General features: G+C 52.6%; 4 protein-coding genes across 4 annotated transcripts; 1 reads left to right on the forward strand and 3 right to left on the reverse strand.

Moving 5' to 3' along the window:
- The first annotated feature begins 1,495 nt into the window (after positions 1-1,495).
- On the forward strand, positions 1,496-4,519 carry BO72DRAFT_30644 (putative TBC domain protein). The gene is made up of 2 exons (XM_040940473.1): positions 1,496-3,827; positions 3,888-4,519. Exons 1-2 carry the CDS (start codon positions 1,692-1,694, stop codon positions 4,263-4,265), a joined length of 2,514 nt encoding a protein of 837 aa, XP_040795047.1. The 5' UTR covers positions 1,496-1,691; the 3' UTR covers positions 4,266-4,519.
- A 1,197-nt stretch (positions 4,520-5,716) lies between these two features.
- Positions 5,717-7,982, reverse strand: BO72DRAFT_454053 (uncharacterized protein). The gene has a single exon (XM_040946136.1). The coding sequence runs from the start codon at positions 7,514-7,516 to the stop codon at positions 6,005-6,007; it is 1,512 nt and encodes a 503-aa protein (XP_040795048.1). The 5' UTR covers positions 7,517-7,982; the 3' UTR covers positions 5,717-6,004.
- A 938-nt stretch (positions 7,983-8,920) lies between these two features.
- Positions 8,921-11,733, reverse strand: BO72DRAFT_393024 (DIL and Ankyrin domain protein; the record flags this gene model as incomplete). The annotated part of the gene is made up of 4 exons (XM_040941918.1): positions 8,921-10,447; positions 10,516-10,920; positions 10,991-11,436; positions 11,562-11,733. The coding sequence occupies 4 exons, from the start codon at positions 11,731-11,733 to the stop codon at positions 8,921-8,923; spliced, it is 2,550 nt and encodes an 849-aa protein (XP_040795049.1).
- Positions 11,734-12,663: 930 nt separating this feature from the next.
- BO72DRAFT_30704 (mitotic regulator LTE1) lies at positions 12,664-18,131 on the reverse strand. The gene is made up of 3 exons (XM_040940475.1): positions 17,574-18,131; positions 13,084-17,489; positions 12,664-13,017 (listed from the first exon to the last, which is right to left on the reverse strand). The coding sequence occupies exons 1-3, from the start codon at positions 17,951-17,953 to the stop codon at positions 12,770-12,772; spliced, it is 5,034 nt and encodes a 1,677-aa protein (XP_040795050.1). The 5' UTR covers positions 17,954-18,131; the 3' UTR covers positions 12,664-12,769.
- Between the last annotated feature and the right edge of the window lie 1,781 nt (positions 18,132-19,912).

The following is a 19,912-nucleotide window of genomic DNA, read 5'->3' on the forward strand; positions in this document are numbered from 1 at the left end:
GATGCGACCTGCCGCAAGAAGCCGAGTTCTAGTAAATATCATAGCCACTGAGGTGGATCTGAGTCTTCAATGGAAGAAGAAACCGGAGCTTAGAGCCCGCTGATTGCATCACAGACATGGCGACAATTCTGGAGCTCCTGGCTGGTTGGAAAAAATTTTCACTTCCAAGGGATGGGAGAAGAAGATGTGGGAGAAAGTGGATATCAACATCCCTCTGTTCTCCCTTTCTTGCCCAGCCAGAGGCACACACACACACACACACACACACTTCAGTGGCTGCGCAAGGAGATGACACGGCAGAGGAAGCTGGGGAGCTCTTTAAACTCAAGGCATAGAGATATTGTAGATATGAGTAGATCTAAGCTTGATCTGAGGTGGTGCGTGCGCCCCCGACGGAATAAGTCGAGTGAACTATAGACTCAATGATAGTTGTTGTGGGTGAAGCAGAGGTTCAATCAAAACATCCATCAGCCACTAAATGCCTCCGCTGTTCTTCTCTTTCTTTGTTCTCTATTCCTCTCTCATTCCCATTGCAACCAGCTTCAATTCAATTCAATTCAATTCAATTCAATTCAATTCAGAAATAGTGTTTGTGGTCGGGACCACGCAAAATCAACTGTGAAGATCCACAGTTGCGTGGCCCCCCCGAGGAGTTAAAGCAGACTAAAAATTGTATAGTGGATCATCGGCCTCCTCGTCGCCGCCCTCCTCTTTCTTCTCTTGCATCTCCTCTCCTCCCAGTAGGTTTGTTCTTTTCCTTCTCCATCTCCTTCTACTTCCTCCCTGGTTTTTGCGCCAGCCCTGCTGTGCGCATTGTTCGTCTTGGTCTCCTTCTCTGTATTGGCTGAATGCGCTACCTTTTTTTTCCCCTTCAATGCGGCGAGCATTGCAGAGTAAGGTAGTGTCGCTAGCTAACAAGAGGTGAGCGAGTGCGCGCGCATTGCTCGACTACTACTTCTTTACTTTTTACTATTACTTATTTACTGGCTGAGGGCCTTTTTTTTTCCTTTTTCCCTCCCCTCCTCCCTCCTCTTCCCCCTTGGCTAATAATTCCGTTCCATCCTCCCTCGACGCAGACCAGATAGCACTGGGCAGCGCAGCGAGTTTATCTCCCCTTTAGCCACACACATTCCGTGGAATTCCACCTCTTTTCACCCCCTCTCTATCTCCCCCGACTTTCAATTCCTCCCTGGATTGCTGAAGCTTGTCCTGCCGCCAAGCATCCTTCCAGGAACTGCAAGCAACGCCCGCCCCAGATTCCACTCCTTCTCTCTCCGTCGCTTTGTTGCCGACTGCCATGATTTACCGCGCAAGAGACCTGATTTCCCCCCGTTTGTCGCTCATTTCCCGTCCTCAGGTCTCATAAGCTTAATCTCTATTTTATTTATACGATTTCTATAATCATCAATTCCATTGAAGTTCCAACTGCGCCTCCGGTTCTAATTCAGTCCCTATCCGCTCCTTCATCTGCGATCCAAATTCGAATACTACATACAATCAATCAATCAATCAATCAATCAATCGACCGCCCCGCCGGCCGCTGCCTCTCTTGGCTAACGTGCACGAACACAAACACAACCACATCTACATCCACATACACATACCCAGCTTCGGCTGCAAGATCTTTCCTAAAAGAACAAAAAACGCTACAAATTAATAGAGATAATAGGGCGCAAAGTCATGCCGGGATAATGGTGAATAATCGGCCCGTTTCTGTACCTTCCGCCGTGATGTCCGAGTCGACCTCGGCAATCCAGAGTCTCCCCTACGATAAGACTGTTGCTGCGACAGTCCCAGTGACACTTCGATCTGCGTCGTTCCCCCAACCGAGTAATCAATCCTTCTGCTCAGAGGACCGATCGAATTCATCCAGTACCTCCTCCGGTGCCCCCATTGAACAAGCCCCACCCGCCCTATCACAACGGACCACTAGACGTGGCAGAAACAGGTTAACCAGCCTACCAGCTGCCGGGGCTTCGACCGTGAGCTTGCGGTCATTGCGCAGTATACCCAGCATTATTGTTGATGATACGGCGTCGCGTCCCAGTTCGCGTCCAGGATCTCGCCCAGGATCTCGTCCTGGGTCGCGCTGGTCGGAACGTAGATGGGGTGGCTTAAGGGGTAGAAAGTCAGGGGATTTCGATCGGGATGAAGATGACACACCGCCTGTCCCTCCTATCCAAGCCCCGTTCAACGGAATCCCCTTGGACATCCCGAACGCCGCACTCGACGGTCTAGGACCGCAATCAATGAGGTTTTCCAAGCGTGGCAGTCTCATCAAGGAAGAGGAAAGACGTCAGCTCCAACAGCAAATCCAGCAGGCGGAGGCAAAACAGCAAAGAATCGCGCAGATGGAAGGGGCCGACCAGCAATTACAGGAGCATGTGCTGGAAGACGAGAGCGATACGGCTCTGCCAGCCATGACTTCGCCGGAATTACATGTCGCGGACGAAGAACCTTTGGACTCCCCTACGAGGCGCTCCAAAGCGCAAGCGACGCTTAGGGTGCGGCACAGCGCTATTGCCAGCAGAGCCATCTCTGCAGATGAAGACATGCTGTCGCGACGAGTGCGCTTAATGTATGAGAAGGGCGACGAGAATGTGACGGACTCGGAGGTAGCAAGATCCATGGCCGCGGAGCACGGCGTTCTGTGGGAAGACACAGCTCCCCCGAGCATGGAATGCTCGCGTCTGTCGGGACCCAGCGTGTCCGGAACGGATACTCGAAGTATAGTTTCGTCACTCGGGACGGACGGTGTCCCCGGATTCAAGCGAGAAGCACACGAGCTTGCGGGAGGCATTGAATATTGGCAGAACATCAAAGCTGGCGATGTGGACCGATACGGGTTCATTCGGTCCCCGACGTCTAATTCCAATGAAGGCATCGATCCTAGTCCCATTCAACGCGTCTCTACAAGCCTGCTTCTTGCCTCTGAAACCCCACGGCGCAAGTATTCTATGCGCCCGCCTTCGGCAATAGGTCCCAACCATCGCTCCTTTACTGGCCGATCTCCGACTCGAAAACTATCCGAGCCGTCAATTCGTCCATCGTCTTCTCAAAGTACCTACAGTTCACCGTTACGGCGTTCCACCACACGGTTTCGTCGGGCAGCCAACCATCTTCCTCACAACCGGACTCGTCGTGTCAAGGACGAGGCGGGCGACATGCTCACGCTACCCACAAACGCCATCGCACCCGGGGATCGACAAGACTCAGCCGCTGCGCGCGCAGCAAGGAAGAAGGAATGGGAGAGGGAAGACAAGTGGACGAAGATGGCCAAGCCGATAAGAAGTAGCGATGGAGGCGGCATGACATTCGAGTTCGATACCACCAGTTCGAAGCTGATCGAACGGACATGGAAAGGCATACCTGACCGATGGCGAGCTACCGCTTGGTATGCCTTCCTAGAAGCAAGCGCCAAGCTGCACAGCGACAGTCCATCAAAAGAGGAGCTTATTGAGGCATTCAATGAATACCAATTAATGTCTTCCCCGGATGATGTCCAGATCGATATTGATGTCCCCAGAACAATAACCAGCCACATTATGTTTCGTCGCCGCTATCGTGGCGGGCAGCGGCTGCTGTTCCGCGTGCTGCATGCGATGTCTCTCTATTTTCCGGATACAGGCTACGTCCAGGGCATGGCAGCCCTTGCTGCCACGCTGCTTGCATACTACGACGAAGAACATGCATTTATCATGCTTGTTCGACTCTGGCAACTGCGGGGCCTGGAGCGGCTATATCAATCCGGCTTTGCGGGCCTCATGGAGGCTTTGAGCGACTTCGAACGAGAATGGCTGGAGAAAGGAGAGGTTGCTGCAAAATTGGTAAGTGGCGTATACGTCTCTGTCGCCCCGCGCGCTATGCTAATGCAATACCCATCACAGAATGAGCTTGGAATTCCACCTACAGCGTACGGTACTCGCTGGTATCTCACTCTGTTCAACTATTCCATCCCATTTCCTGCGCAGCTTCGGGTATGGGATGTATTCATGCTGCTCGGCGACGCAGAGGATCTTACTGCGAGTGGGTCTTCCATTAAGAGCGGTAAGAAGGCTCACGTCAGTGCATTTGGCAACGGCTTGGATGTGCTTCATGCTACCTCGGCAGCCCTCATTGATGGTATGCGTGACATCGTCCTCGAGTCCGATTTCGAAAATGCGATGAAGGTCCTCACCAGCTGGGTCCCCATTAAGGATGTGGAATTGTTCATGCGTGTTGCCAAAACGGAGTGGAAAGTGCATCGCCGAAAGAAATCATCTTAGTTGGCTTTCTCACTCCATGCCCGAGCCTCATCTGTGAAATCTGCGAGTTGCAGATACGATGACCGGGTGGCTTATGTCCCCACCAATCCGACCTTTACAATCACTGTTTTAAAACCTAATCTAATGTCTAGGTTTCTTCCTTGAGTTAAGGGTAGCATGGCTGCTACCCTTTGGCCTCGGATGGAAGTCCCCCTATAATTCTCTTACGACTCAACCGGACGATTCTTGATGATGAAAGAAAAGTCGTTGTGCAATTAATCGCATCTATCCCTGTTTTCCCCTTCGATCCCTCCTTTGCCCGCTGTTTCTTCCGCTTCCAGAGCTCACTCAGATGACGGTATCATCTCTGTCGTGACTTTATAAAGCAAATCCGCCCTCGGCTCATTTCTTTTCCCTTGTCTCCCCCGGAAGGTCAACCCCGCCCGTCCCAGCACTCACTGGACATGCTATCCCTTTTTAGAGACAACCTACCTCTCGCAGGAGCTGTTTGCACACACACTGACACTGAATGAACCTCTCATTCTCACCACTGGATCCCTCGATCCAACCGCATCAATCCCTACATTTACACATCACTCTCTATCATTTCTTTTCCCATAAATGTCTTTCCCTGCTATACATTCCACCCTTTCGTTACCATGTCACTACTACTACTACTACTCTGTACCATCTGCGCCTCGCTTACCATTCTTTCCTTATGTCCTCCCCAAACCCTCCATGGATACTAATCACCCTGCCTTACCTATCTATATACATACATACATACATAATTCCAACGCTGTCATAATATACCATCCAACCTCCCTTGCGTCCTAGATATCTCCAGCTCATTTATGGGCTTTTTTTTTTCTTTTTTTTCGTCTGTATTCTCAAACACTTCGGGACTCAGCGAGTCAAGGAATCAACCCCGGCGGCACTTCCCTCTCGGTGTGCCTTCGTCGACTTATTTTTCCCTCTTGTCAGATTCTGCTTGATCTGCTTGGTTTGCATGATTGGCATGATTGATTGGCCGTGACTCCCGAATCAATTTATCTGTGGTAGGGTGAATGGCGCAAGCACCGGCACCGTACTGTACATGGTCTCTCTCTCTCTCGCTCTTGCATACATCCCTCTGATCATCCTAAATATACTTCCAACCTCTGCACCAAGGACGTAAATATCCGTCTCGTCTGCCGTATTCTAAATCCCCATCTCGTGGGATAAATAAGTAACGGTTCAAGTCGTACTGTGCGCTAGATTTACGCGCCAGGTTCCCTGATACCCTATTGTACCCGATGTGCCTGGTCAAGTCCTACGGCAGGATAGCAACGAGTAGATCATGAGTAGTATACTTACCCTATACGCTCTTTACGATCCCTGAATGTCACATGTGCGTATGACGGTATGGGGCACATGATATTTCGACCTTAAGGGGAAAGGGTGAGAAGACGCCGCGGAATTGAAAAGGTACGGCCGAGAGGACGCTACAAGTAGTGTACAGATTGGCTCAAGGCGGGAATAATGGGACAGCGATCGGGAAGAAGAAAGAATAAAAGAAAGGCCGTTTCTAGTCTTTGGTATCATAAAACTCATCTTTCCCGATGGACACGATAGGCTTCGGATGCAGAGAATATACAAGTCGCTTCCCAATGAGATATCAGCATGAAAATTAGATAGACCACAGCAATATTACAAGATGTATGGGGAAGATGTCAAGTCACCCATGACGACGACGGGTGGCTAGTCTTCCTGGGACGGGATTAGTTGGGTCGTTCGGGTTCAGTTGACCTCGTGACAACAGGTGAGCCAGGATTCCTCGTTGATCCTGAATCTGGTAATGTGCTTTCAGCGGCCGCGTCTGGCCGTACGTCTGGAGGTCTAATTGAGGAAGGTTCCGCTCCGGACGAATCATCTATAGTAGGAGTATGCTCCTCACGGCGCGGATCCGATTTCGGGTCTTCAGTGATCGGGTCGGGGCTGGGGCCACGACTAGGGCGGTCAGGTCTCGAATCCGCCGCATGAAGGTCATAAGTTGAGAATGCCTCAGTCGACATCATCGGGCGAGGTCCTCTACCCGTCGGTGACCCCGGTCGGGAGGCATAAAAATTGCTACCGCCAGGAACGGGCTCCGACCCCCTCGATGAGGGCATCGGAGCAGGAATATGAGGACCGCTAGCTTTTCTCTTTAGTCCGGGAGAACTATGGGAGTCAACCCGGCGTGGTCCTTGCGTCGCCCCAGGCGACTCCTGGCGAGTTCGCGCTCCCAGTTGGTTGGCTTGCGGCTGTCCTGGTGGCACCCAATGATGGAAATACAGAGATGGTGGAGAAGGACGAGAGATAAAATCTGACTTGCTCACTGCCGACTGTGTGAAAGGTATGGAAGACCCTGGAGCGTAGTGCACATGACTGAGGTTAATAGGAGGAGGTGGAGGATGCTGGAGCTGCGGCTCGCTCGGAGGCATCCGCGGAACGGACGGGGGCAGTCGAGTATCGACAGCACCGTTTGTGACCGGCGGCGGCTGTACAGTCGGGGGCGCACCCACGGCGTGCAAAGGTTGAGACAGCAGAATGCCCGGAGGGGGCACAGCCTGCGCTGGAACTGAGGGGGCGGAGTAAGGGTTGAGGGGAAGCGTGCGGGAATCACGTCGGACATGCGATGGCCGTCGTTGGGCCTGAGTCGGTGCATGTGGCATGGCCGGCATCGTAGGAGCCGATGCCCGGGCGGGAACCGATTGGGCCATGTGTTGTTGAACCATCTCAAGAATGGAGGGGGGCAGCCCGCCGGGACTGATACCCGCGAAGATCAGCGGAATGAGGTGCGGCGGAATTCCGGCCTGCAACGCATCGCGCAGCATGCTCTGTTCGAGCCTCCGCTGCTCCAGTCGCAGAGACTCTTGGCGTGTTTTCTCTTCTTCCTGCTTCCTTCGATCCTCCTCCGCCTTGGCTTGGAACCAGTGGCGCATGGAGTCATCGGAGCTCTGCCATTGACTTGGAGGCGGCGGGAGGGTTTGATTCATTGCATTGGCGGGGCCAGTGCCACTTGCGAAGCCTAGGTTTGGCGGCGGTAGAGTTAGGGAGGCCGGGGGCGGCAGTCCGCTACGAGAATTGTCCATGGGCTTGTTTGCAGACGATCTCGAAGGCGCTGTGGTCGCTGACAGATCTGACACTGGAGGTGGGGAAGACCGTGGGGTAGGAACGGACTGGCGAACGATGGCGTAGTCATGGGGCCCTTTGACCCCGTTCTGCGACGAAGGCTTAAGTGTGAGCAGCATCCTTCCAGTAACAGCGCCGCTGCAGCAGTAAGAACAGGGAAGGAAATGGGCAGCGAGCAAAGGGTGCTATAAGCTTGAACCGAGCTTCGAGTGGAGATCGACAGGCAGCACCGATAAGCACGCAGGTCGAAACAGCTGTCAAATAGAAGCTTGCAACAACACCCAGCTCACAGCATCTGATAAGTTCAAGAAGGAAGAGGGAGGTGGGGAGCAGTGAGGGCGAAGCACGACAGCATCGTCTGCCTGGCTGGGAGAGTAGAGAGGTAGAAAGAGCCCGGAGCAGGTGAAAGGAGATATATGGGACAGGTCGAGGACCAGAGGAGAGATGAAGCAACGGAACTAGCAATGGAGCATTCAATTGCGAGGCTGCAAGGATGTTGAAAGGAGAGAAAACAGCAAGATGCGAAAGCAAAGCAAGAAGACAGATAGCATCAGTAACGAACAGTGAAGACGAAGAGAAGGAAGAAGACGAAGCCTGGAGCTGGAGACAATAATCATAATAATGCAGACTCAATCATCGCCCAAACAGGATAACCCCCAAACGGGAAAGACACACTTACCCAAACAGGGCTGGTCCCCGCGTAGACTAACCAGATCGGGAAGAGACAGTCCCCGGATATCGATGCCTCAAGATGCTGGCCGTAAATGGATTGATGCCTGAGAAACGCGGGATGGAAAGCAAGAATAGAATTTTTGGAGTCTGAGAAGGAGAAGAGGGGGGAAAAAAAAAGGAAAGAAAGAAAGAGGAGGAGGAGAAGGAAGGAGATAGAGGCGGGAACTGGGGTGAAGCTAGTAGATTACTGATTCTTCACCTCCAACACATTATATAAAGTAAACGGTTGACAGTGGAGTTCCCAGCGCTGCAAAGAGACTAGCGGCCAGATTTGCTGACGACGAACCGCCCGGTGCGACTCGTCATCCCCCATAGCACTGCTCCAGGCTTTCCTGCTCCGCTGCTCTTTTCGGGTTTTCCCCTGTACAAACCTATAAACCCTATCCGATTTCCGCCCATTCGAGACATGCGCTTTTCTCTTCAAGTTACTAGTATCTCGGCGTGCCTCGTCTAGATTGGCCAAATCTCTCTGTAAACCGGTCGGGCCCGTTCCAGTAACTCCACTGTCCATCCCCATCTCCCCTTTAACTACTCAATCTGACGGCCTTACGCAACCCGCTTCCCAAGGGACCGCTTGGCATGTCATACTGCCCACTCTAAACTACTCCTACTCAGTACAGGCAAGTGCATGAAAAATGCGACTGAGTGGCGGAATAGGAAGGAAAGAAAAGAAAAAGCCTAGATAAATGTATATACTCGAAGAAGGTAATCAATGGGTCCCAGGGTATCCCGATACACAAAGCTGGATGGCTTCGCACTCCCCCCACCCCATGTGCTTTTTCTTGTCATCCTCAGCCGTCACGATCAAATCGACTGAGCACTTCCGGGGGTACTGTTGGGATGTATTTACGCGCCCGTTCGCGATTAGTACCTCCCCATCCAGCCCCGTAGCTTATCAGCATATCCGTGCTGGTGGGTAAGGAGAAGGGGAGGGTCAAAGACGGATCTAAAAACACCCCATGACTACCGGCCCGCTCTTCCATCAGGGCCGGTCGTGGAGATGCGAAACTAGACCCCGGGGATGCCATCGAGGCGCGCGTCGAGGCGTCAGGGGAGGTGGCCGCATCGCCCGGCATGGTCGTCGCCGGGGGCGTCTGAGGACGTCCCCCATCGCTAGAGGCTGACGCCTGCGCCGCACCTCGTTGCTGCTGGGCCGCTTGAAGCTTGGCATGCTCCCGGTAGAGCAGTTCCGGGTCGCGCTGCAGCTCAATAAGAAACTTCATCGCTTGCTTGGTCAGTCCCTTTTCTCCGACCTCTGGCCGATACGACTTGACCGCATGCAGAAGCTGGGCCGGGGTTAGTTGCTGCAATTGAAGGAGAGTCGTCACGAGTGACTCGAAGTCATCTCCCAGCGAGGAGAAGCATTGCAGCCATTGCAAAAGCTGGATCACCGGGGCGAGATGCTTGCGCGCAGCGTCCATGGTGCACTCGCCCGTGCTGGACGTCGAGCCGTTCTCGTAGTGTTCCGGATGGCGATTGTTGTTTCGGGCCCAATCTTCCAACGTCGAGACGTTCATGCGAATCTGCATCGCTTTCGTGCGGGCCAGGTAGCGTTTGGTACTCATGATTCGGTTGAACAGCTCAGCGCCCACCCAGTACAAAAGCTGGGAAATGATCTGAGTGGTGATTACGGAGTGAACATCGTACAAATCGAGGACAAACAGGGTTGATGACAGAAGGGAGGTGATATTGCGCGGCGAGACCTGCGCACGCCGTCGCGGAGATGGTGGTCGGAAGCGCTTCTCTACCGGCTCGGGGGCTTTTGCCTTGGACTTGGGTCGGAAAAGTTTCCATTCATTTTGGAAATGTACATCCTCCAGGCCCGGAATTGTCTCGTGATCGAGCATGGCCGAGTCGAGAACCTTATTCATGCGACGCTCAGCATCGCGGATGATCAGAATGAAGATCTCATTGATCAACTCGGCCAGGTGAAGCTGGAATTCCACCGTGGCTTCTACCAAGCCGGCGTCCTTCTTCAGGTAGTGGAGCAAAAGAGTCGCATTCGACATCCAGAAGGCCAGGATAGTCATGTCCCATTGATGACGCTCCACGACGTCGTTGATTTTATCGGTCGCGGAGACCAGAAGTGTGGCCAGCAGTTCGGGGCTGGCGTAATAATGAGCGTAACGAGCGCTGAGGAATAAAAGGTTGGCGGGTACCGGTTTCTGTGAGGGTGATCGCTGTGGTGTCATGTTCGTGATGATGATATTCAGTATTTTTTCGAGCTCATTGTCTTGGAAGACGAACATCTGGTCGTTCAAGCACCGGTCCCAAACGAACTCTTGTTGCTCCTCTTCCAAATCTTCGTCATCTTGCGACTATCGATGCAATCAAGAGACAATGTTAGCCATAGTATCATCAGCGGAGAATCTGCCATCCAACTTACGTCGAATTTCTCGTCCAATCCTAGGCTCGACAGGTCTACCTCAAGGTTGATCGCGCTCTCTTCCATCATCATACGCCGCTTCATTTCGTTCTCTGCGATTTCCTCCTCAAAGCGACCATGGCCGAACCCGGAGTCATAAAAGTCGTCTTCGATGGCGCTCGGTCCAAAATGATATCCATTTTCGTGCAGGTACTCTGAAATCTCACTTCCTGGCTGAGCAAAGTCAAACGCCGTCCCACCCGATGAGGATTTAATGTCCGGAGATGCGCCGTGGTCGAGGAGAATTTTGGCAATTGTTTTATGTCGGTTAGTCATGGCCCACATTAAGGCACTCCACTGATTGCGATCCTGCTGGTCGACAAGAGCCCCTGCATCAAGCAGGGCTGACACGACGTCCTGATGTCCCTACACCGAGTAGTCAGTCTTGCATCGCCCGGTAACTCAGCGAGGGAAGGGAAAAGGCCACGGAACATACAAAGCAGCTAGCGTAGATCAGGGGTACTGTGCCCTCTTCATCTGGCATGTTGACATTCACGTAGTCTTTTGCTTGCCCCTGCACCAGCTTGCGAACACGTTCCACGTCGCCATTACTCGCCGCCATATTCAAACTCCGCTGTAGAATGTCCCGCTTCTCCGCTTCAGTCAGCTTTTCATCGGAGGCGATGGCATCTTCGTCCGCACCCAGCGAATCCACTTCCCGGTGTGCCGCCTGCGCAGCAAGCATCTCCATCAACCGGGCATCGCTATCCTCGAGGCGAGCTGTGATTGTAGATTCGTTATCGTCGTCGATAGCGGCCGCAGCAAGACCGCGTCCATACTGGGCTTGAAGGGCATGTTCCTCGTCATGCGTGTGATCATCGAGCGTGAGGCTGAAGCTTAAGGGTTTGGCGGCTACGGGGGTGGTGAGAAATTGCGACTGACCTGCAGTGTCGCATATAGGTTAGCCATTTGCTATGCGCAGGAGGGTGGGGTGACAGCTGCGAAAAGCTGCGCAGCCCGGAGAGGGGTACGAAGGAGGGGTAAAGGAGGAACAAGTAGCGGCGCACCTTGCCAGGCATCGTACATCTCCGTCTCGTGCTGCAGGACTGGCAAAGAGCGGCGGTCATCCAAAGACTTAGGTAAATCATCGGGAAGCGTGCGGACGTGAAGGTCTGTCGAGGATGGATCGCTATGGTCGAGCTCGTCCGACACCCCGCGGGGGGAGTCGGGGTCGTTCATGACGTATGAAGGGGCTATGACGGTGGAAAACGGAGTCGCAAAAGAGAGTAGGAGAATCCGAGTAGAAGAGGTATACTAGCTCTCGCTCCATGGAGGAGACAGCCTCAAGACTGGTTGGTATGGAGGACAGCCTCCTTTCCCCGGTGGGTCGTCTTCCCGTCTGTGTGAATGAGATGGTCTCGAGCCGGATGGACGGGGTTTTGTAAGAGAGCGGTATATGCTGGAGAGAGAGGAAGTGAGTGATAGTGGGTAAGTTGCCTTAATAGAAGTCAAGATCCATCAGACGAGTATCGGAGAAGGACTAAAATGGAGAAGGGGGAGAAGAAGGGAAACGATGAGGGAGCGAGCGAGAGAAATGACGAGTGTTCAGGCAGGCGGGCGGGCGGGCGGGCGCAGTGGAACCCTGGAAAGTTCCTGGCTGGCCGAAAAAGAAAAGAAGCAGCCTGGCTACGGAGTACGGAGTAGCATTGTTATATTATTATCCACTTCCACTGTGAAACTCCTATGCTCGCTCCGCCGCTCAGTGCATTGAGATTTAATTTAGATTGCTTCAATCGATGGTTCATTTCGGTGAGGAAAAGGATAGACTATTAAAGAAAGGATGAAACCCCCCTTCTCCTTTACCATTGACTTGAAAAGGTTGATAATTGTGCAGACATCATCGCATCAGAATCCAAACATGTCATGCCTCTCTCCTTGCATCCAAAGAGAATAATGATAAACAAATAAAACAAACCAAAAATCAGAACCAGATATGCAAAACAACAGTCCAATCCCAATGCACCCTGATGCAAGATTAATATACATAGAAAGCAAACATACATACATGACAAGTAACTAGATTTTCAACACCCATTCTGTCCATGGCCCAATGCGATCCAGGGTATCTTCGGGGGTATTAGGTAGTTGGCGCAACATGATCACGAGCGCTCCATGCAATAAAACAATCCATCCTCCCAAATTATTATGTTTGTCATCTCGTTAAGTCTGATCGTGTAGCGACATGGTTCATCATATGTCAAGCCGTAAATAGTGTTTATTCCAGCTGCTTGCTGCGCAGCTGGACTTGCTCTTCGGAGAGCGATGCGATCCACAGGCAGCGTTCGATAATACCCGGGATCGGGTCAAATCTATACTTGGTGCTGGAGTCAATCAAACGAAGAAGACTCTTGACGATCTTGGCCGTGGTACGGTAGCGTTCAAAGTTGATCAAGGGTTCTCCATCGTATGTAGTCACCTGCGCCGGTTTTTGTGCATTGTAAGTGAGATCATGGACATAGAGACCTGTATGTTGAGTGATTAGCCACGGATTCCTTGACAGAGATCGTAGTGCCCCAAAGAACAACTTACCGACAAACGGAATGCAGCCATCCTGAGCATTGACCGTTTCCATCTCTACGCGGAGGTCGTGAAAGTTGCGAATTGGTTGAATCAGGGATTCCATGTCCTTCAACAGGTGCTTATCGGCGGGGGGAACCAGGGCCCACGTGCTCTGCAGTCGGGAGCAGTCGGTAGATGATAGAGCAATGGCGATTTGAAGCATTGTTGCGTAGTTACACATCCGCCGGGCGTGAACCGCCGTGTGAATGAATTTGGCAATCGTCCGGGCCCGCTCATGTAGATCGAGGGTAAGAACAATTTCGGAGAGCACCCATTTGACCATCAGGTTGAAGCGGCCTACAACCAGATCAATGCCTCGACTTTCTCCTTCCTTCAGGAATTGGATCCAGCTGAGTGCTGAGGGTGAGCCGCTGCTCCATCGCATATCGATCAAGTCCCGCCAATCGACCTCGCTCAATGCGGCCATCTCCACTAAGGTCAGCTGTTGAGCAAGAACGTGAGACTCGCAAGAGAGAACAAATGGCACATGGTCGGGTTCGGTGTTGTTGTTCAATGGCGGAGGGAGTTGGCGGTGCTTTTCGGAGCGGGAAAGGACATCGCCGGATACATGCTGCACATCCAGGGCTCGGCCATCTGCTTGCTCCGCGGCGTTTCTGGGAGATGGGTCAGGCGTCAGGGGTTCTGTTGGGAACAACACCGGGTTGAGAGGCGTGGCGCAGGAGATCGATCGAGTGTTCTGGATGGTCATCGGAGGGGACGGCGGATGGGACGGCGGATGGGCAAGAGGATGTGTAGGGATTCCCAAGGACATATCGCTCAGCCTGTGTGTATCGAGAGATAGCCGTTGCTCCGCCGCCTGTCGTGTATCGACTAGGTCCACGGAAATCTCCGAGGATAATCCTGATAGGCGCCCGAATTGCTTGCGCGACTCGTGAGGAACGGTTGGAAGCGTAGAACCTCGTGGTATACGATTCAAGCTCTCAGTCTTCTTTACAATATCAAGAGACGAATGTGATGAGTCCACATTCATTGTGCCCGATGTAGAGATGTCGCTGGCTTGCATGCGAGATGAGCTAGCGACTTTCGACGATGGTCGACTGTTTGGCTTCTTCATTGAATCATCACTCAATCCCCGCTCGAGCAGCGGGATTGAGCTGTAAGGATTTTCTGTTTCTGCCACCGAGCGGGAATTGTCCCGACGATGAACGAGGCGTCCCTGTATCTGTGAGTAAGTCAAGCTGTCTCCAAGGAATGTCTCGCGTCGTCCAGCAGCGTTGGCCGAACTCGGATGATGTTGCGCAGCTTGACCTTGATAACAGCGATCCTCTTCACAAACACTACCAAAAGCATAACCTTGAGTACAAGTCTCTGTTCCAACGGGGACTGCTTCATGGTCAGAAGCCGGTTGACCTTGCCACTTGCCCTCCAGCTTCAGCAAGGCTGATTCTACGCCTCCATCGCCATCATCCGGGATTTGCGCGAATTGAGCTATGGCAGCCTCGAATGAGCGCCGCATGTTCTGAGATGAATGTGTTGTCATCAGAGAGTATCGCGGGTTCGGTGGAATAAGACTTGTCTGAGGTCTGAAGCCGAGGTTCTCAAGCTGAGTATCGAAACTGTCCGCACCAGAAGTGCGATAACTCATATCAGAAAGCATCAATTCCGAGTTAACTCGAGATTGAGGACAGCTCTCATTCCGCATTTGACGAAGGTCTCCGCCAGGACGCCTGCGTAGCATTGGGCCTGCAGGTCTATCCACTTCTTGCCGCGAGTGTTGTCCTGGGACTGGGACGGCTGGCTCGCTACCCAACGTGAGGCGCAGCTTGGAGATCCCGCTTTGGAAAGACGCATATTTACGCAGGCGCAGCGAGGGCGAGGTTTGTTTCCAAGATGCTGATCCGCGTTCGACTGAGTATGATCTGCGTGACGTATTTGAACCGGAAGGACGAAGAAATTTGGACGCCCTGGACGAGAGGCTTGACTCGCTTTCGTCGAGGTAAATGGGAAGTGAGTACTCGCCAGTGGCTAGAGTCGAGCGTTGAGAGTGTGCAAGCAAGGATGGAGCCCTCAAATTCTGCGAGGAGATCTCTGTATCCAAGAATCGAGGAGCTTCTTCGAGGCCGGCATTCGAGCCAAGGGCCCCGGACATCATCGGCACCGCAAGGCCAGTGCCATCCACAATGACAATCGACTCACTACCTGTGGTTAGCTGGCTGTTCATTCTGACCAAACCGGGTGTGGCAAGGTGAGGCTCTATCTCATCAGCCGTTACAGTCGGATGCCGTGGAGGTTCAGAACGCAAGACGACTGGCTTCGTCTCCGCTTGGTCAGTGACAGCTGCACGGTATTGTCGTAAGGCCTCGTCACACAGCGTGTCAATTCTAATACGCCGCTTGGTCGCCGCAGTTGCTTTTTTATCACGGTATAGATCGGAGCCAAATGCGACATTATTGGGAAGCGCCGAGGTCTTCCCCAGATAAGAAGGGTTCGTTTGTCCCTGCGTGGTGCGCGAACCGCTAGGTCCTCCATGGCGACTGTGTAGAGCGCGGCGAATTGATCCAATGATGGTTTTTACACCGGACCCGGAAGAGCTAGGTTTGGCTGTTGTTTTAAAAGTGCTTCGTCGATTAGGGGATTTGTCTCTAGCAGACGATGGTAGAGGAGGGGATGGTGGTGCCATCATTATCGTGTACGACTCCGCGGGAGGGTAGAGTTCGCCGCGTATCAGACTACCTAAATTGAGCACTCCATATGAAGAAGCGGTAGGGTGCTGTCCCGGGGATAGGAACGAGAAGGGTGCGCGATCATCTCTGACAGAGTCGGAAAAGCTGCCGCTACGTTTGTGTTTATGGCCCGAATATGGATGGCGACGGGTACTTAGAGGTGAAGGCAGTGCATCCCGAGAGGATGTCAGTTTCAAGGGTGCAAGTGGTACAAGGTGGGGTGCTTTGTTGGAGGTCACAGCCAAAGAGAGTCGTTTCGGAGATTTAGGCGGCAGAGAACACGAAGTCGCATGAATGCTGCGGTCACTCATTGTAGTCATTGGGAGACTCCCCGTCGTGGTAGCAGAATTGTTGCGCTGGTGGTGACTAGCAGTGTGAGAGACACTACGTTCGAGACCAGCCTCCATGTTGAATTCCGGACCACCGACAGCCAGCATGGTATTACCACCGGTTTCCAAAGTGATATCATCCTCGCGGCCGCCCGGCCTGATAGCAATCTCTGGGCTGTGGAATGCGACATGCTGTTCGGCGGTGTCCCAGTAGACCGAGCACTTGCCATACCAGCATCTTTTGAGGTCGATGAGAATCTTCAGATCACTCATTCCTCCTCCTTGCCGGGCCTTCACATCAGTGTACATGCTGTTTATCATCTCGCAGAATGATGCTCGTAAGCTGTAATCCGGAACAAAATCATCTGCAAAATAATTCAAAATCCAGTGTCGAAGGGCGGCAAAGGTACGGATTCGGATAATTCTGCCGTCGTCCTGTGGTCGATTGATTGCCCATCGGAGCCGAGCTAGTAGCAGTGCCAGGAGTGTGCTAGGGGCAAGGTAAGAACGAAAGGTGAGAAAGAAATCCGAGACAAGCTCGTAGTCCATGAAAGAGGCCGAAGATATCTGTGCCACAATTCGTGCTGGGGTAGCAGCGCTGATTTCTTTTGTGCCGGCAATGTAGCGCACAACCGATTCTTTGTCCATTTCCGAAGCTAAAATCTCGAAGATTGAAGGTTCAATAGGCTCCTTGGGCTCGTAGAAGGCCGAGTGCTCGTTGATCGCCGCTCGCTGGGGCATCTCAATGGCACCAGTTCCAGAAAAGAAAGAACCGACGAAGGAAGGCCGCATTGGGTCACCGATATAAGCATTGGGCGCCGCAGTGCCGATCCAGTAGTCTCGGGGGATATTTGAGGCGCGCATGTCAGTCGATAGAGATGTCCTCACATATACTGAGCTGTGCAGCGGTGCTTCATTGTCGAGGTTTGGTGGCGACCAGCCCAGATGGTATGGAATCAGGGCGCTCTCCGATGGGCGTCGTAGCGGTTCATCAGCAGTTTTAGGTCTGTCGGCTGCTTGATCGATGAATATCTGAAGCTCTCCCGGGCGACCTGCACGTAGCTCGGACCATTGCTCGGAGACAGTGGAGAATGAATGCGCTTTACGAGGCCGAGGGTGGAGAGGATGATGGCGTTGGGAGTGCGCTGATTCTGTGTCGACCGACTCGTCATCCTCGGGGTCTTCTTCTGGAATGAGATCTGGGCGAAATTCCGAGAGCTGTGAATTCGACCACCTAGAGGGCTCGGTCCCACCGCGTCCAGTATGTGCGTGCGGCTGTAAATGATGCTCCTGGCGAGATTTATTCAGAGAAGGGGCGGAAGGCGCCTGGAAGGGTTCTTTGATCGATGGGTTGTGAATCGGCCTGTGAGGTAACGGGTTGGAAGGGTTAGCTCCTTGCCCATGAGATCAGCATGACCGAATTCGGCCAGCCACGGACAAACATTACCTGAGAAAAATGGTCCCATTTTGGCCAACATTACCCACTGTGAAATGATTGGGCTCCCTGGATGCTGGTAGGGAGTCGCCGGCAGCCTTAGAGGGATTAGCCCGCTTGAAGGAGCGCTTCCGCAGGAGCTCATGACTATCTTTCACGCGCAGAAAGGAGGTCGCTATCTGCTCCCGAGTTGTTTTGGCGTTCGCGGTATGTTTGTCCATGGTGTTCGTGCCATGTGTTACAGTGTGGGCGCGTCGAAGATCGGATGTCGTATATCGGGTATCTGCATCTCCATATGCGGTTTCCTGAAGCCCCGGTTCGACCCACGTCGGACAGATGCTTGTCTGCAGCTGACCCGGGGTTCCTGCAGCCTCGCTTGAACTAGACGCCATAGCAAAAGCACCCTCCAATCGTAGACGTGTGGTGGAGGACCTGTATCAGACGAGAAAAGCTGTTGTTCCACCGAATTGGTGAAAAGTCGCCAGGGCTTGGAGCGGCGACCTAGCAGGAACGAGAATACAGGGACAGTCCACGTTGGGATCGCAATAGGTGCCTGCGAAACGACATGACCAGGAAGCGTTCACGAGAGGGGTCGTTTATCGGACGCAGCGAAGACGGAGGCCGAACATTGGCGAATTCTGTCTGCAGTAGCACGAGAAGCGCGACAGTCGGAGCAGGTTCGGCACTGAGATGGAAGGGGAAACAACCTAGTAGCACGTCCGGGGCGATTACTGTATGTACGTAACCGGGGGTCCTGGTAGATAATAATAGAACACAAGACCGTGCCTGAGAAAGCAGAAGCAGAAGCGAATGTCAGAATATCAGGGGAGGGAATAAAATGATGGTTGAGGCTACCAACAAACGAAAAGAAAAGATGAAACGCCAAAAGAAGAAAAACGACAATAATGATAGTAGTAATAATAGTAGTAGTAGTAATAATGGCCACGGCAATAATTAACAACTGACCGAGGATGGTGTAAGAATGTAAGAAGAGGAAGGGATATACGTTCAAGGTTGGAGCGCACACGGGCTGCTTATGGACGGAGATGGTAAATAAAAGAAAGATGATGGATGGATAAATTGGATGGATGGATGGATGAACGGATGGATGAATGGTGGAGGCGGCGGCGGCGGTAGTGTGGAGAACAGTTAAGTTAGGGGAGGGAAAAGCCCATCAGTCACTGGCCTTAGGCCCCAGTCAGGTTCCGGTTCCAGCAGGGCGGAACCCAGAACCACCCAAAACCACTCAAATCACCACCAAACCACCACCCAAAGCAGATTTTTGGGGCAAGGCACAACAAGGTGAGAAGAACCATGGATTCCCGACACACGGGCAACGTGGTCTTCTGCGGAGTCAAGACATCATATGTCCTTACCTAAACCTACCACCAATTGCTCACTTCCATACTGCCAATTGCCAATTTCCACATCGCTACCTACGGAGTACCTTGTTTTTCCATCTTGCTTACTTGCTTGCTTACTTACTTGCTTGCTTTGTCCTCCACCGGAGCCAAAGCCGGCCGGCCTCCTTCGCTATCTCCTCCCCCCCCCCATCGTCATCTCCTTTTTAGCAAGAACCACACCAAGGTTGATCAGATAGGCCGATCGACCTAACGGATCGTGGGATAGACAACTTTACACGCATCCACTGAGAATTTCCTAGTTGAGACCACTATCGCTTAATGACTACTACCTCTAACTAACTAACCACCTCTGTCAACTTGTTGACTAATGGATGGAGAATTTAACTTATAGGGGATCCGTTGACGAGTCCTTCTTGATCAGGGTTGTCAGGTCATTTTCAACCCGTCATTCCGTTCCTGAAGAGCAAATTCTAGTCCCCAGCCTGGAGCCCAGGTCTCCGGCGGGCGGCGGAGATTGATTGGAATCCATCTCGTCTAGCCAGATTTCCTGGGAAACCCACTTGCAGCATTTTCTACTCCCGAGCCCCGACCTATCCACTCGACTCAGCTGAGATGTTGTTGGAAAGACAACAGGACCAAGACCCGGGCAGGAAGCAAATCTGACACTGATCGAACATCGTGCATGAGGAATACCAAAAACCCCCGATACGAGGCATTCAAGTCGATCCATCACAACCTTCCAAGGGAATGTGTGGATGATAGATCTGACCTGCAGTTCCGCACGCGAATCGTAGATTCCACTTATTCTTCTCTTTTGTCCTCCACTTGAGCGAGGAAAGATCGCATCGCAAAAGGGGCAGGGATGCACACGGCACGAGTCAAAAGGTAAAAAAAGAAACAGAGTCAGGGCAAGACTAACAAAGAACTGCGAGAGGAGAGAGAGTGGGCCAAGCGAAGTGGATTAGGGATGACCTTGGTCATCCTCCC

The sequence above is a fragment of the Aspergillus fijiensis genome (assembly GCF_003184825.1).
Source record: "Aspergillus fijiensis CBS 313.89 unplaced genomic scaffold BO72scaffold_118, whole genome shotgun sequence".
Classification (NCBI taxonomy): Eukaryota; Fungi; Ascomycota; class Eurotiomycetes; order Eurotiales; family Aspergillaceae; genus Aspergillus; species Aspergillus fijiensis.

Excerpts from the sequence above, each read along its gene's own strand:
- BO72DRAFT_30644 (XM_040940473.1), top strand. The coding sequence starts at position 1,692 with ATGGTGAATAATCGGCCCGTTTCTGTACCTTCCGCCGTGATGTCCGAG. Across the intron at positions 3,828-3,887 it reads GAGAGGTTGCTGCAAAATTG|AATGAGCTTGGAATTCCACC; the intron begins GTAAGTGGCGTA and ends TACCCATCACAG.
- BO72DRAFT_454053 (XM_040946136.1), bottom strand. The coding sequence starts at position 7,516 with ATGCTGCTCACACTTAAGCCTTCGTCGCAGAACGGGGTCAAAGGGCCC.
- BO72DRAFT_30704 (XM_040940475.1), bottom strand. The coding sequence starts at position 17,953 with ATGGCGTCTAGTTCAAGCGAGGCTGCAGGAACCCCGGGTCAGCTGCAG. Across the intron at positions 17,490-17,573 it reads AATGGGACCATTTTTCTCAG|GCCGATTCACAACCCATCGA; the intron begins GTAATGTTTGTC and ends GTTACCTCACAG. Across the intron at positions 13,018-13,083 it reads TGGCTGCATTCCGTTTGTCG|GTCTCTATGTCCATGATCTC; the intron begins GTAAGTTGTTCT and ends CTCAACATACAG.